The sequence below is a fragment of the Neovison vison genome, chromosome 10 (assembly GCF_020171115.1).
Source record: "Neovison vison isolate M4711 chromosome 10, ASM_NN_V1, whole genome shotgun sequence".
NCBI classification, from domain to species: Eukaryota; Metazoa; Chordata; class Mammalia; order Carnivora; family Mustelidae; genus Neogale; species Neogale vison.
In genome coordinates, this window is record NC_058100.1 from 333,843 (window position 1) to 350,054 (window position 16,212).

The window sequence follows — 16,212 nt, forward strand, 5'->3', positions numbered from 1 at the left end:
ACCCCCGAGGTCTGGAGACGCCCCCCAACTCCGCTTCTCCCGGGTCTCCAGGGAACTGCAGGTCGGCCTGGCCCGGCCCGCCCCGCCCCCGGTCGCGGAGACTCGGTTTCCCAGAAGTCCCCAGGCTGCGTCCAGCCAGCAGCTCCCAGGCGCCCCCTGGTGGCGCACGTCAGCGCGACTCCAGTTCCCGGCGGCCCGCGCGGCACGTTCCGGGCGGAAGGACGGCTCGTAATGGCGGCGGCTAGTTCCGCCGCTGTGTCCGGGGCAGGGACCCCAGTGGCAGGTCCCGCAGGCCGCGACCTTTTCGCCGAGGGGCTCCTCGAGTTCCTGCGACCGGCTGTGCAGCAGCTGGACTCTCACGTCCACGCCGTCAGGTCCGAGAGGGAGGGGCGGGGCGGGGCCGGGCCTCTCCTCATGGGGGGAGGGGAGGAGGAGGAGGAGTGCTTTACCGGAAGGGGCGGGGATTGTGCAGGAAGGGGGCGGAGTCTCGTGCGGGACTGGAGGGAGAGGCCGGGCGGCCGGGCGGCCGGGCGGCCGGTGGTGGTGGCGGTGGCGGCGTCTCCCCGCCCCTGGGGAGTCCTTGAGGGAGTGGGTTTTTCGAGTCCCTGTAACTGACAGTGTGGGTCTCGTACCTCTTTGCAGAGAGAGCCAGGTAGAACTCCGAGAACAGATTGACAACCTAGCTACTGGTGAGTAAGCTCCCCGTGGACCAGCGACCCGGCAGCGACCTTCTAGAGCCTCACGTTTAGCCGAGCTCGGGGTGGGCTTCGGTCGTGGGCTGGCAGGGCTGCGAGGCTGCAGTGGATTCTGCTTTCCGGGGTTCTAGTGGCCGGCCCACGTGGGTGCAGGCGTGTTTAAATCCCATTTACCAGCCTGCTCTCCCTAGGAGCAGGAAGGGAACCATGTGGTGTTCGCTGCTCCTTCCTTCCATCCCCCAGAACTGTGCCGGATCAATGAGGATCAGAAGGTGGCCCTGGACCTCGACCCCTACGTGAAGAAGCTGCTTAATGCCCGGCGGCGAGTGGTCTTGGTCAACAACATTCTACAGAACGCGCAGGTAAAAGAATTCCCCGCCAGCAGTGATTCTTCCCAAGTCGTCAGGGACATCCCACAGTCCCCAAGGCAGTGAAACAAAGGAGGTTGTCAGCTAGTGTCAGGCGTAGAACTCATTCCCAGTTCCTCTCCTGGACATTGTTACATTCTGTGGGAGACGGTCGTGGAGATGGAGCAAGCCCAGGGTACCGCTCTGCACCTAGTGGACAGGGAGTGCTGGAGCCTTTCACAGAGTACCTAAGACTCCAGATCTTGTTCTTTAAAGATTTTAAGAAATACAGCAAAAGTGGGAACACAAGCAGGGGGGAATGGGAGAGGGAGAAGCAGGCTTCCCGACGAGCAGGGAGCCTGATGTGGGGCAGGAGCCCAGGATCCTGGAAACATGACCTGAGCTGAAGGCAGACGCTTAACGACTGAGCCACCCAGGCGCCCCATGATTCAGATCTTGTCTTCTAGGAACGACTGAGGCGGCTAAACCACAGCGTGGCCAAGGAAACAGCCCGCAGGAGGGCAATGCTGGATTCAGGGGTTTACCCTCCTGGTTCCCCAAGCAAGTAATAGGCCAGAAGATGGGAGCCACCCGTGGCCTCAGAGTAGCACAAGTACTGTTCCCCGGCTGCTTTTCTTCCAGGACTCGCTGTAGACCATGGGACATCAGCATAGCAGCCCAGTTTGTTTGAAGCACTTAAGTCTTACCCATTTATGTGGGGCCTCAAGGAAACCGGTGTACGGCAGGATCAATGATCCCAAAGGATTTATTAGGACTCTTGCTTCCAAGAATGAGCTGAGGCCTGTACATACTCAAGACAGAACTCCTCTACCCTCAGGCCTAGTTCTGTTCTGTTGCATGTCCTCTACTTGTGACTTTTGCGTTTACAGAGGATTTGGAGAAGAGGGCAGGCAAAGTCAAGGTAACAACTCCTGTCTGTACCCTCTTTTGTTGATTGCACTTGCCTTGAATAAAGTAGCAGTATTGCTAGAACCATTTAATTCAATAAATGCTTAAACAGTGTTCTAGTTTACCCTGGTGTATGGAAAGGTTCCAAGAGTCATTGTACTTTGATTCAAATATGGCTTCAAATTATGATCTAGTGTTTATAACGAACAGACTCAAGTATCACTTTTACTTAAGAGTACAGAAAGCAAAAAAGGTTCTCAGGTGCCAATGAAAAACAAGACCAAGAGCCCTACTAGGAAGTACTTTAATCATTTTTCTTAGAAAAGAAAAAAAAAAAATCAGACACTAACAGCTCACAACATTTCAATAACAAAGTACTGGTTGAGGTTTCCAGGAACTGGGTCCTCTGAAGTCTTAGGAAGAAAAGCTGGTAGGCTGCTTCACTATAGATGGATGGCATAGATCATAAATGGGAGACTTCTGGCTCCTGAGCCAATCAGAACCCAGTGGAATGACACTCCCTTCTATAGAGTTTATGTTCCTTCCTGTCTCCCCATTCCTCAGAAATGCCACCATATAAAGCCCAGGAGCAGTTAGCTTAGGCTGCAGTCTTTCCCTTGGAAAAGAAAAGGGATGGAGAGAGAGGAAGGTCACTCCTGAGTCTCCATGCTTTCCTCTTCCTCTCCTTGAGGTGGTTCTTCCGTATTCTCTTCCTCTTCCTCCCCTTCCTTCTTCTCTGGTGGCTTCTCATAAGCCTTTTCTGAAGGTGTCACTATCACTCCATCCCAGGTGGATATTTCAGAAGCAAGATCTAGAAAAGAAAAAGTGATTTCAAGCCCAGTAGTTGAGCATACAACTCATGATCTACACAGTAGAAACAGCAAGACATCTGAGCAGTGCAGGGCTTCTTTGCAGACCACAGAGCAGCACAAAGAACCCGGGACCCACGGTGAGCACTCACAGCTGGCATCACCCTCCTGGCCGAGAATCTTCCGAAAACCACCATGTGAGAGGATTCTGACCAGAGTCTGAGCTGTGTAGCACACCATGTCCTAAAGGAGAGCAAAGTGAGGGTAAACTAGCAAGATGAATCAAAGTACTTACCTGATGAACATTATCATGAATATAAAGACAACCTTAAATTCAGGAACAAAGTCTGTGAGAACCCCTAAATCTTGACACCCCCCCCGACAAAGACCACATTCCCTTTGCCTTCTGACGAGAGTGGGGTGTAACAGACCATATCAGCACTGTCCCAATACCTGTTGTTCCAGAGTCATGACTGTGTGTACTCTGAAGTTGCCACTCTCACAGGGGTCAGTGATACCCACCGACCCTGGCAGGAACAGTCCTGCAGCCAGAATCTGTAAGCAACGCCTGAAACACACAAGAACATTAAGAGAACACAAAGACCACTTAAACCCAGCCCCAAACCCAAAGCAGGTATGACCCAAAGTTCCGGTCATACCTGTATGCCACGTTTAGGGCCAAAGGCTGTCTGGTGGGATTGTTCATCACGGCATAGTGCCCCTGAAAAAGAAACAATCTGGTAGGTGCGCCAGAAACTTGCCCTATCTAGCCAAACAAACTTGAAACCATCCAAGAGAAAACTGGTTATTAAGGCCCAGCTCCAATGTTCATGAGCAATTCTGAAATGGCTGTTCATTCAGTAATTTCCTTCCATTATCACGTTACTGAAATGAGATCAGTAACAAAAAGGCTTCAGGGTAGCCAATTACTCATTCAACTGAATACTCCAAAAACCCAAGGAAGTAATAAACCTTGTATATTTACGGGATTACTTTGCCCACCATGAAATTCATTTTCAGCTTCACCAAATTTCAGACCCTGATGGGTTTCAGAGTAACTACTTTTAAGTAGAGATGAGCAGGAACTTCCAAACGCCCCCCCCTTAAAAGATTTTATTTATTTATTTGACAGACAGAGATCACAAGTAGGCAGAGAGGCAGGCAGAGGGAGGGGGGGAAGCAGGCTCCCCGCTGAGCAGAGAGCCCGATGCGGGACTCGATCCCAGGACCCTGAGATCATGACCTGAGCTGAAGGCAGCGGCTTAATCCACTGAGCCACCCAGGCGCCCCTAAATGCCCTTCTTTACTTACGAGTAGGTCAAGGATCCAGGGTGTGAGGGGCTCAAAGCCAGGAAAACGAATCCTCAGGTCTTTCAGCAGTCTGATGAGAACTTTAACTCTGAAGGTAAGAGGGACCCAGAGATTAATAAGCTCATGTATTTCCATCCCCGAGGTACAGAGCTGATTTTATTTCTAAAACTACATATTCTGTTTCAATCTAAATTTGTTTACTTGAAGTTTAAGAAAAAGAAAACCCTACCAAAAACCAACCCTGACAAATTATAGCCAAAAAAATTCTAACAAAGGAAATATGGGGGATGTGGTTACTCACTATTAATTAGTTATTAATTTTAACTCAAATAATGAGTGACTCACGTGGACTGAGAAGCATTTTCCTCAAACCAACGGGCATGTCTGATGGCTGCTAAGGCACTTTGTAACACCTTGATATCCACTAGAAGACAAGCACAACAGGCCACAATGAAATACTACCACGATTAAGCAAGCAATTCAACCACACTGCCATAGTCCCAAGAACTTGCAAGACAGGGTAACTTCCTAATTTCTTAAACCACCCCATGTTCCTCAGATCAGCAAATCATTCGTCCAAAAATCACTATTCTTCCTCCAAATCAAATGTAAAAGTATGCAAGATCCACCACTTTCTCCAAGAGCCAACCCCCCCATAAATATTTCCTCACACCTCCTTAAGTCCTCCACCAGTTGCTTTCTTAGCCATGCCATGTAACAATTTCACTAGCAAGCTGGTAAAACTCTCCAAATTACAGAGGGAGACAGCAAAGTCTAGGCATCAACTTAAGTGCAGAAGGCTTCACATGGAATAGCAACAAGCTAGTAAGTAAACTTAACAGCAACTTTATGCCATGTTTTGTTTTCCCAACTATCTCAGCAACAGAAAAAAAGAACTAACGATGGAGTTCTGGGTCCAGTTTTCGGAGATTGGGCGGCACCGTTGTAATGAGAATCTTTACTGTAGCGTCAGAAGAACTAATCTCGAAGCCAGTTTCATTGGTCAACATGGTCAAAACTGAAAGAAAATCAAAAGCTGTAACTTTCCCATTTCCTTTATATGACCAGAGATAAATCTACAGTGGGAGTAGGGGAATAAATAGGTTTTTAAAAATAGCAAAATCCTGGGGCGCCTGGGTGACTCAGTCTAACGGGTATCTGACTCTTGGTTTTGGCTCAGGTCTTGGTGTCAGGGTCCTGAGATCAAGCCCTATGTTGGCTCTGCACTGGGCGCAGGATCAGCTTATCCCTCTCCCTCCCACTCTACCCCCTCTTCCCTGGGAGCAAGCAAGTAGTGTGTCTCTTAAATAAATAAAACCTTTAATAAAATATTAGAAGTCCAGAATGAGGATTCAGAATACAATTTTAAAAGTAATGGACATGGAGCTCCTGGCTGGCTCAGTGGGTAGAGCATGGGACCCTTGATCTCTAGGGTGTGAGTTCAAGCCCCACACTGGATATAGCAATTTCTTAAACTTTAAAAAAGTAAAAAGTAGAGGTGCCTGGGTGGCTCAGTGAGTTAAGCCTCTGCCTTTAGCTCAGGTCATGATCCCATCCTGGGTCAGGGTCCCAGATCCCAGGATTGAGCCCTGCATTGGGCTCTCTGCTCAACTAGGAGCCAGCCTGCTTCACCCCCCGCCACCCCATTCTCTGCCTGCCTCTCTGCCTACTTGTGACCTCTCTGTGTCAAATAAATAAATTCTTAAAAAAAAAAAAAAAAGTAAAAAGTAGGCATGCCTGGGTGGCTCAGTTGGCTGCATATCTGACTCTTGATTTTAGCTCAGGTCATGATGGCAGGGTTGTGGGACTAAGGCCTGCATCTGGCTCTGTGCTCAGCATGCAATCTACTTGTCCCTCTTCCCCTGCTCTGCCCATGCTAAGTCGATAAAATCTTAAAAAAAAAAAAAAAAAAAAAAGTAGGAACGGTAGGGCGGCTCAGTTGGTTGAGCATCTGCCTTTGGCTCAGGTCATGGGATCCTGGGTCCACGTCATCGGGGTCCTGGGATCAAGCCCTATATGGGGCTCCGTGTTCAGAAGGAAGTCTACCTCTCCCCCTCCTTCTGGTGCTTCCCCCTATTTGTGGTCTCTCTCTCTCCCCCTCTTGCTCTGTCAAATAAATAAAATCTTTAAAAAAATAAAAAATAGCCTTGACTATTAAAAAAAAAAGAGTAAATAAAGGTAAAGGAGATGTAACAGGATTCTGAACACTGGAGATCACGGTCAAAAACTTCCCCAACAAAAAACTCTACATTCACTCTTCCTTCTAGCCTGACCGGACTTTGTTAAAAAGTGTACTTGAAATTATACACCTGGCTCCTATGACCACTAAATACATGTTCAGTAACAAACTCAAACCTTCAGAAGGATCCTGTGCTCTTAGACTTTCCACAACTTTGTTCCCTAGGGCAGCAACAGCTTCCACTAGATGAGAGAAAAAGAGACCATAAACAATTATTCAAAGGCTATACAGCTCTGTACTATTCCACCCTCTGACCCCCATGCAAGGTTGGAGCAACGGCAAGCAAGAAGAAACACTTTTGGGGCGCCTGGGTTGCTCAGTGGTTAAAGCCTCTGCCTTTGGCTCAGGTCATGATCCCAGGGTCCTAGGATCAGGCCCCGAATCGGGCTCTCTGCTCGGCAGGGAGCCTGCCTCCTCCTCCTTTCTCTCTCTCTCTCTGCCTATTTGTGATGTGTCAAATAAAGAAATAAAAATCTTTAAAAAAAAAAAAAAAAGAATAAACACTTTTACAAGGGGAAACTAACACCTCAACAGAGAAACCGGAAGGCTCAGAGAACAGGATACCTCCTATACCCATACCCCATTTTTGTTTTTATTTTTTGAATATTAGGGTTTCTCATCAATGGCCCTAATCCCCTTTGAGGCTGGATAATTCTTTGACAGTTGGAGGACAGAGTAGGTCCTGTGAATTGATCTCTACTCCTTGGATGCCATAGCCCAAACTGTCTCTAGATACAGCCAAATATTCCATGGGAGACAAAAACCACCAAATGAGAAACACTGCCCTTTAGGAACTAGACATACATTTTTTCAGACACATCGTCCAGACTTTGTCCCTTATTACCTCAGCGCACGTTAAAAAAAATAGATTTCCCATTTGTCTTCCAAACAATCTTTCTCACAAGAAATATAGGCTTTAGGGGCTCCTGGGTGGCTCAGTTGGTTAAGTGGCTGCCTTCAGCTCAGGTCGTGATCTCATAGGTCCTGGGATCAAGCCCTGGGTCAGACTCCTGCTCAGTGGGGAATCTGCTTCTCCCTGCCAATCCCCTCGCCCCCTGCCACCATGGCTCATGTTCTTTCTCTCTCTCCCCCTCCCTCTCTCTCTCTCTCATAAACAAAACCTTAAAAAACAAAACAAAACAAAAATAAAGAAAAAAGAAAAGCAATTTGGGCTTTAAAGATCCCCATGCCTCAAACTCAACTTTCTGCTCCTGTGGCCATAAAGAGGTGCACTCACATGTTGGCAGAATCTTTAGGATTACCACCAGGTCAGCCACGTTGTGTCCTGTAGTCATTGTTCCCTTTTTATATGATCCCACCTGTCGGACTTCTTCAATTTGCTGTTGGAAGAAGGATTTCCGGGAGGAAAAAAATGTAGAAGTGAAAAAGACTGTCTAGGTGTGCCTGGGTGGCTACTGGTTAAGTATGTCAGCCTGACTTCGGCTGAGGTGGTGGTCTCAGGGTCCTGGGGATCTGTCTGCATTGGACTCCCCACTCAACAGGGCTTCTACTTGTCCCTCTGCCTTCCCCCACACTCATGCTGATGTGCATGCTCCCTCTTTCAAATAAATAAATAGAACCTTAAAAAAAACACTATTTCCTCTCAGAAGTCAATTACAATTATTAGCCAGACTCAGAAGTAGCAGAAGTCAAACATATCCCAAAACAACCACATGAAAAAACTAGTACATTATGGCTAGCTCAGAGCACTGACACAAGTCCTGCCCCACAACGTCACCACTACAAAGGAATTCCACTGTACTCTGCCTTCCATTTTAGGCTTGGCTTGGAGAACAAGTAACTGAAGAATTAAGATATGGGCGCCAAGGAAACGCTACCCACACTACCAAGACTGCCCGTTCCTGTGACTAAATCATTAAAAACTCACCACTTCAAATGTCCCTGGAGCCACAATCAAATTGTCAATCACATTGTTTATTTTCGTCACCAGAGAAAGGATAGAGGCCTGGAAAACAACAGGAAACAAAAATACCCTACAGTGAAAACTGTAAGCCACTTCTCAGAGTTGGAGTATTTTCCCCTAACCCTTTCCACACAAGCTGAGTCCGGACCGACGCCGCGCTCGGCAGACACTCTGACCTTCTGGCCTTGAATCTGCCAGGAGGGAGGAACTTTCTGACCCAAAGACAGGTCCCCCAGTAGGGACATAACCGCCCACGGAACCTGTGGACGGAGCCCACGGGCACCCTCCCTCGCAGAGACCCGGGCACAATTCACCCCGGGAGGAGTTTCAGGCTCGGGGAACCGGGGCAGCAGCAGGAGCCCGGCCCCTCTCGGGCGGCAGAGCGCACCTGCTCAGCAGAGTTGGGGGCGAGGTCCTGGTTCCTCTTCAGCAAGGCCTCACTGAAGGACGTCTCATCGGGCGCCGGCTTGACCCGCGGGAAGGCCATCTCGCACTAGCCGGAAGGAAAGCACGAAAGTGACCCGAGTCCGGCAGGCGCGCTCCCGCTGCCCGCGGCCTCGGCGGGAGCCTCGGCCAGCAGAGCGCCCTGCACCTGCTTCTGCTCCTCGGACGCTCAACCCGGGATGCCTGCGGGAGGGACCAGCGGACTCGGCGGGGACCCAGTTAGTCGCTCGGAGCGAAGGTTCCGGTCCCGGGATCGCCGACCCTCTCCGGACGCGGCGCCCCTCGCACCCCGCCAGCGCGGAGCCGCGGCGCCCGGGACGCGCCCCCGCCGTACTCACCAGGTAGAAGTCGAACGGGATGTGCGGCACGAAGGGCCTGAACCTACGACAGGGGAAACGACGCCGGTTGCTCCTCCGAAAAGCCAAACGGCCTCGCGGGCCGAGGTCGCTCGGCAGGGGCGCGGGCGGGGAGACGATTCCGCGTGGCCGGGATCTCCCAGCGCCGACCGTGCGGACGGCGGACCGACGCTGACCCGGCAGGGGCGCCGACCCCCGGCACTCACCCTCCTCCGGGGCCTCCTCGGGAACCAAAGCGCCCGCCGCGCCCACGGCCTCTGTCACCCCTGGAAAGGCAAGACATTCGCGCCGGCGTGGGCTCCGCCGCAGGGGCCCCGCGCCCGCGGCCGCCCCCCGCGTTCCCGGTGCCCCGCCTCGGAGACCAGAGCGGCCGCCCAGGGGGCCGCCGCACGGGTAACGCCCGTGGCCCCCGGAGCCGCCATCCCGCGTCCGCCCGGCCCGCCGCGGCCCTCGCCCGCCGCCCTCGCCCCTGCCCGCTGCCCTCCGGCAGCCCCGGGACACGCGACCCCTCCGGGGACTCCGGCTCCCATCGGCCCGGCTCCCATCGGCCCACCTCCCCGAAGCTTTCGGGCGAATACGCCACCCCTGCCCAGAACCCCCGGCGCCTTTACCTCATGGCGCCTACAACCCGAACAATGGAGGCCACACCAACCGCCCGCTCTCCTCAGAGGAGCAGACGCCGCAGACGCGGCTTGCCGGCGCGTCCCAACAAACCCTGGCGCGATTGGCTCCGGCCCTACAGGCCGCTAATGCCCATTGGTTTACTTTGGCCGACCAGCCTGCGAGCCAATAAGAAACGCCTGCTGTGTCAGAAATTAGCCAATGAAAACGGATTTAGAGGTAGCGACAATTTTTTTTTTTTTTAAACCACACACTAGGTGGCGCGAGTTATAGAAGGCGCCTGCGAGCTTTCTTCCCGAACCCGGAGAACCCTTTTCTCCGGGTAGCAGAGTGGCGCAGCGGAAGCGTGCTGGGCCCATAACCCAGAGGTCGATGGATCGAAACCATCCTCTGCTACAGGGTCGTTCCTTTTCTCTCCTAAGTGCGACAGTCCTCTTTTTCCTCCCTACAAATGCGGGCTTTAGGACGGGGCTTGGCATCAGCAAGTGAAGGGAGTAGGAAGGGACTTCAGGCAACACTGCAGCCCTGGGTGAAGATCACCGAAGTCCAGAAACCTGAGGCAGGAGAGCACATTCTAAAAACACGGACGATGACCGGCTAGAAGGGAAACGGAGGCAGCCTTCCACAGAGACCTCCGGAAAAACGAGCGCGGGCAGGGACAAGAACCCGCAAGCGCCCGCGCCGAGTCTCCGCACCCCGGCCCCGCCGCGGACGCGCCCCCAGCCCGGGAGGGGCTCCCAGCGCGCGTGCGCAGCGCTGTCCCTGCGTTGGTGTGGCACCCAGGGACCTGCTTTTGTTCCTCCTGAGTCCTTTTTCTCGCACTTCTCGCCTTCTTCGGTGCTGATTATGTGTACCTGCCTCTGTTAGTTGGGGTTACCCACTTTTTCTACTCTTCCAGAGGCTACTCTAACAATTACACCATGCAGCGGCAGCTCTTTTTGCCCACGGGTCCCGACCCCATTCTTTAGTCAACTGATTAAAATAAAATAAAAATCACAACATGCGGGCGCCTGGGGGGCTCAGTGGGTTACAACCTCTGCCTTCGGCTCAGGTCCTGGTCCCAGAGCGCTGGGATCGAGCCCCGCATCGGGCTCTCTGCTCAGCGGGGAGCCTGCCTCCCCTCCTTTCTCTCTGCCTGCCTGTGATCTCTGTGTCAAATAAGTAAATAAAATCTTTTTTAAAAAATCACAACATGCATCCTTGATTTAGCAAGGCCTAATTGTGTGCAATTCGTTTGCCCTCCTGGTGAAAAATGCAGGGATAATTTGTTTACCACCGTCACTCCCCCCCAGAATTATATGCTATTGTTGTTGTGTAATTCTTTTAAGGACTTTACTGATGTATAATTTATTACACCAAAATACACAGTTCTTAAGCTTTCATCTCAATTTTGAGTAATGTATTCTGTCCATGTAACCATCACCCAAATTAAGGTAAAGAACATTTTTATCACCTCAGAAAGCTCACTCTTGACCCTCTACCCGGGCCCTAGAGGCAATCATGATCCTGATTTCTATGAGCACAGATTAGGTGTGTCTGTTCTTGAACTTCACATAAATGGACTCACAGTCTATGTACTCTTTTTTGTCTAGTTTCTCTTGCTTGACACGTTTCAAGATTCTTTCACATTTTTGCATTTATCAGCAATTTGTTGGGTTTGATTTATGAGCAGCGTCCCACTGCATAAATACACCCGCCCTCCCTCTGAACCGTTCTCCAGCTGGGAGACACACAGGAACAGATTTGTGCTGTTTCCACCTTGGAGCCATTATGAATAGAGCCGCTACAACATTTTTGTACAAGATTTGTGGGGCTAGATGCATCTGTTTCTCTTGGTAGATGTAGACGTGTGCATTATTTCAATTCTGTATATATTTTCTTTCTTTTTGGAAGCAAGCTCTGTGCCCCACATGGAGCTCAAACTCAGGAGCCTGAGATCAAGGATCAGTCCTCTACCAAATGAGCCAGTCAGGTGCCCCTTTCACCTTTGTTTTTTGAAGGACATTTTCCCTGGATAAGGAACTCTAGATTGGAAGTTATTTTCATTTAGCACATTTATTATATTATTTTACTATCTTTGGCTTCCATTTTTTGCTGTGAAAAGTATTTTTTTTGCCAACCTAATGGTTGCTCCTTTGAAGGTAATCAATCCTCTCTCTTTTTTTTTTTTCTATTTTAAAGATTTTGCCTGTGATTTAATTTCCTGTTCTTTCACCTTGATGGGTTGAAATATGGACAATCTTTTTTTTTTTTTAAATATTTATTTATTTATTTGACAGAGAGAGATCACAAGTAGGCAGAGAGGCAGGCAGAGGGAGGGGGGAAGCAGGCTCCCCGCTGAGCAGAGAGCCCGATGCGGGACTCAATCCCAGGACCCTGAGATCATGACCTGAGCCGAAGGCAGCGGCTTAACCCACTGAGCCACCCAGGCACCCAAAATATGGACAATCTTAATCTTACTTGAGGTTTATTGATCTTCTTGAATCTGTGAGGCTTTTTTGGGGGGGGGGGTGTTTCCCTCTCCTTCCTGGGCTCCAGATAAAGTTATGCCAGATTTTTTCATGTTGTCCCTTCTGTTTCCAACACTCTTATGTTTTTCATTCACATTTAATCTGTGCTTCATTTTGGGTAAATTTCTTTGTTTTTTTCTTTCAATGTATTACTTGCTCTTCAGTTGAGTCTGACTTACTCTTAAACCTAATAATTGATTCTGAATTTTGTTTTTTTAATATTTTGCAGTGTGAATTTTCTATTTACTTGTGCTGTACCTGACTCCAAGCTTTCCCCCAGGAATACAGCTTTCAGGATCCTAACCCCAAAGCGGCAGATGGTTTGCCAGTTTTCTCACCTTTGGGGACATTTGGACTGTAATTTCAGTCTCACTTGCCCCACACTGCCCATTTTTGCCCCCAGTTCTCATCCGCAAATGACCCCAGGGTAGAAGTGGCCCTAATGCTGGTCTCACCTCCATGCTTTCCTGTCTTTCATGTTCTCAACACCAATAATTCCTCACTGTCTTATTAGTGCTTTGAGTTTTTAAAATATTTCATCCAGCATTTTTAGTCATCTTCAGCTCAGAGACTGGATAAATTGTTGAGGCCACCAGTGTTGAAAGAGGGGCTCAATGGCTAGATAGGTTTGAGTGCAGTCTTTTCTCCCGAGCTCCACTCATCCGGTGGCCCATAGAACCCCTCCACTGGGGGGCTCCACAGGCACCTCACACCCAATAAACCAGAACTGTTATCACCCACCCCAAAAAACCTGCTTCTTTAGCTCTTGAGCAAATGGGTCAATGTTACCTAACCTTAGTTATTTGTACATTGTCTTCTCTTCTTAAAGTCCAGTTGATTGTCAATATAGGCACTTAGGGTCATTAAGAAGGAGGTGCCTTAGTAGGTTCCTTTGGCTCAGGTCATGATCCTGGGGTCCTGGGATCAAGCCCCACATTGGGCTCCTGCTCAGTGTGGCGGTCTTAACACGTGCGCGCGCACACACACACGCGCAAGCACACTCATGCACACGTGCGCACGTGCAGGAGAGAGAGAGAGGGAGAGAGGACAGAAGGAAACATTTGGAGGTGATGGATATCTTCATTACCTTGATATTGTGATAATGGTTTCACAAGTGCACACATATATCCAAACTCATCAGTTGTATACATTAAATATGTACGGTTTACGCTGTGTCAATTATACCTCAATAAAACTAGTTTGTTTGTTTGTTTGTTTGTTTGTTTTTTAAAGTCTCCTCCCAGGGGCGCCTAAGTGTCTGCCTTCAGCTGGGGTCCTGGCATTGTTAGGCCCCCCAAAATGGGTACCCCAATAATGGGTCCGTGATTAGAGGAGCGAGACTGATACAAAGCGAAGGTTAAGCAAAGCTTTACGTCACGCCAAGCGTCAAGAATCAGACCCACCGTCGGGGGCGCCTGGGTGGCTCAGTGGGTTGAGCCTCTGCTTTTGGCTCAGGTCATGATCTCAGGGTCCTGGGATGGAGCGCCCCTCTGTGCCTGCCTCTCTGCCTACTTGTGATGTCACACTCTCTCTCTCTCTCTCTCTGTCAAATAAATAAAGAAAAAAAAAAATCAGACCCACCGTCAAACCGGTCAGGGCCTCCCCTTACAGAGGACGACCCCTCCCTGCTTTCCAGACTAACTTTTATAGAGCGAAGGCCATGTGGTTGGGCCTGGCCACACACAGGTGGCTAATTGAATTACAATTTACCCCACAGTAGCCATGGAAACTAGCCCATCACCTTGGTAGCTAGGAGACAGCAAGCGCCCCCACTGAACAGATGTCTCCACCTGGCCTGACCCACCCTTGTATTTGAGCTATGTTACCTGAGGCTGGTTTCCGGGACTTGTTTTTAAGTCCCCTGGGGGAAGGGGAGCAGGGACTGTTTAAGGGTTAAACAACAAAGTTATTGTTTAACCTCAATGGAAGCCTCTGGCTAAAATAGAAATATAAAATTGGTCCTTACAGGGGCACCTGGGTGGCTCAGTGGGTTAAAGCCTCTGCTTTCAGCTCAGGTCATGATCCCAGGGTCCTGCTCGGCAGGGAGCCTGCTTCTTCCTCTCTCTGCCTGCCTCTCTGCCTAGTTGTGATCTCTCTCTGTCGAATAAGTAAATAAAATCTTAAAAAAAAAAAAAAAAATAGGTCCCTACAGGATGAAGCCCCACATCGGGCTACCTGCTCTGCGGGGAGCCTGCTTCTCGGCTCCTACTCCCTCCTACTCCGGCTGTTTGTGTTCCCTCTCTCGCTGTGTCTCTCTTTGTTAAATAAATAAATTAATTAATTAAAAAAAAAAAAAAAAAAGGCCGCTCCCCTCCAAAAAAGTTTTCCGATCTCCTATCTACCTCTATTAGCCTCTGGACTACCCCCATACAGGACAGAGACACCATGCCTATCACACAAAAGCTTGCAAGACCTGCCCTCTGCTGCCCTCTCTTGCCTCTCCTCAGTCATTCCTTTTGTTTTTCTGTTTTTTTGTCAGAGAGAGCATGCGCGGGCGGGCACCAGCGGGGGAGTCACAAGCAGAGGGAGAAGGAGAAGCAGGCCAACACGGGGCTTGATTCCAGGACCCTGGGGTCATGACCTGAGCCGGAGGCACCCAGGCACCCCTCTCCTCAGTTATTCCTACAAGCACACACCTGATATCATGGATCAGGATTGAAAATTTCAACAGCAGCCAGGCAGGTAAAGCAAATGAGTGAACACGATGGGTAGGGACCGTGATGAACCAGACTCATCTCAAGGAAAGGGTGCAGGACTTACCTATTGCCAGCTCTCTGATATTTCAAGACAACTCAGAAATCCAAATACTCATGTGCCATGAGCTGATTTTATTTATTTATTTACCAAGCAAGCTCTGTGCCCAATTTGGGGCTTGAACTCAGAACACAGAGATCAAGAGTCCCACCCAGGGTGCCTGGGTGGCTCAATGGGTTGGGCATGGGCTCTTTTTAAAAAAGATTTTATTTATTTTTTTGACAGAGAGAGACACAGAGAGGGAGCACAAGCAGGGGGAGTAGGAGAGGGAGAAGCAGGCTTCCCGCTGAGCGGGGAGCCCAGTGCGAGGCTTGATCTCAGCACCCTGGGATCATGACCTGAGCTGAAGGCAGAGGCTTAACGACTGAGCCACACAGGCGTCTCAAGAATGGACTCTTGATTTCAGCTCAGGTCATGATCTGGTGGTCCTGGGGTTGAGTCCTGTGAGGGGCTCAATGCTCAGTGGGGAATCTGCTTGAGGTTCTCTGTCTCCTTCGGCCCCATTCTCTTTCTCAGTCTCTCTAACAAATAAATAAATCTTGAAAAAGTAAAAGAAGAAGAGTCCCGCCCTCTGCTGCCGGAGCCAGGCTGGCGCCCCTCACCTACTGATGGCTGAGTGTAGGCCATGACGTCAAATACAGAGAAAGAGAACGCAGGCCAAACCAAGCATTCCTGCCATCTGTAGTTGCTCCCAGGGCTACTACTATTTGTTCTAGACCCTAAGAAAAAATGGTCCTAAAATTCTCCAAAAATTCCTGATATAGGGAATATAATTCAGTATTCTGCTCTTTCTGCACAGAATATCTCGCTCATCATTCTGCTTTTGCTGAATTCTTTCTCTTTGGAGATTGTCCTGTCCCACAAAGCAAGCGAAGTCCCATCTGAGCCTCTGAGCAATTTATCCTTCGTTCCTTGAGGTCCTCAGTCAGGTTACACGGCGGCTCTTCGTCCCGAGCAGGGGACTCCTCCTCCAAGGCACATCGATGCGTGCAGTTACCCTCAGGCCCTGAGCGTTTCGCGGGCGCAGCAGGTCGGTTGGCGGCAGGGAAGTTCTCAGGGGTGGGGTTCGGTCCCCGCGCAGGGTCGGCGGCGCAGCTGCGTCAGTGACCCCCGCTGGCCGCGAGAGGGCGGACGGATGCCACAGCGCGGGGATGCGGCGGGCGGTCAAGGACCACCCCCCCCCAGCCCCCCAGCCCCTCTCCCCAGTGGACGCCTCCACCGGTCCTTGCCAACGGCATCTCCCGCCGTCACCGCAAATCCCAATTGAACAACCCCCTCAACCCGAAGCAAACT

The 16,212-nt window shown here is 50.3% G+C and overlaps 2 protein-coding genes and 1 non-coding gene across 3 annotated transcripts; 2 read left to right on the forward strand and 1 right to left on the reverse strand.

Annotated features, from left to right (window-relative positions):
- Positions 1-223: 223 nt before the first annotated feature.
- On the forward strand, positions 224-2,065 carry SNAPIN (SNAP associated protein). Its single transcript, XM_044266379.1, has 4 exons — positions 224-374; positions 643-689; positions 939-1,057; positions 1,510-2,065. Exons 1-4 carry the CDS (start codon positions 232-234, stop codon positions 1,609-1,611), a joined length of 411 nt encoding a protein of 136 aa, XP_044122314.1. The 5' UTR covers positions 224-231; the 3' UTR covers positions 1,612-2,065.
- Positions 2,066-2,239: 174 nt separating this feature from the next.
- ILF2 (interleukin enhancer binding factor 2) lies at positions 2,240-9,742 on the reverse strand. The gene is made up of 14 exons (XM_044266380.1): positions 9,646-9,742; positions 9,241-9,300; positions 9,017-9,059; positions 8,623-8,727; positions 8,199-8,276; positions 7,548-7,650; positions 6,427-6,492; positions 4,973-5,089; positions 4,417-4,495; positions 4,072-4,159; positions 3,420-3,481; positions 3,214-3,328; positions 2,913-3,003; positions 2,240-2,762 (listed from the first exon to the last, which is right to left on the reverse strand). The coding sequence occupies exons 1-14, from the start codon at positions 9,648-9,650 to the stop codon at positions 2,602-2,604; spliced, it is 1,173 nt and encodes a 390-aa protein (XP_044122315.1). The 5' UTR covers positions 9,651-9,742; the 3' UTR covers positions 2,240-2,601.
- Positions 9,743-9,979: 237 nt separating this feature from the next.
- TRNAM-CAU lies at positions 9,980-10,051 on the forward strand. The gene has a single exon. It is a non-coding gene; the product is annotated as a tRNA-Met (tRNA).
- Positions 10,052-16,212: the final 6,161 nt, after the last annotated feature.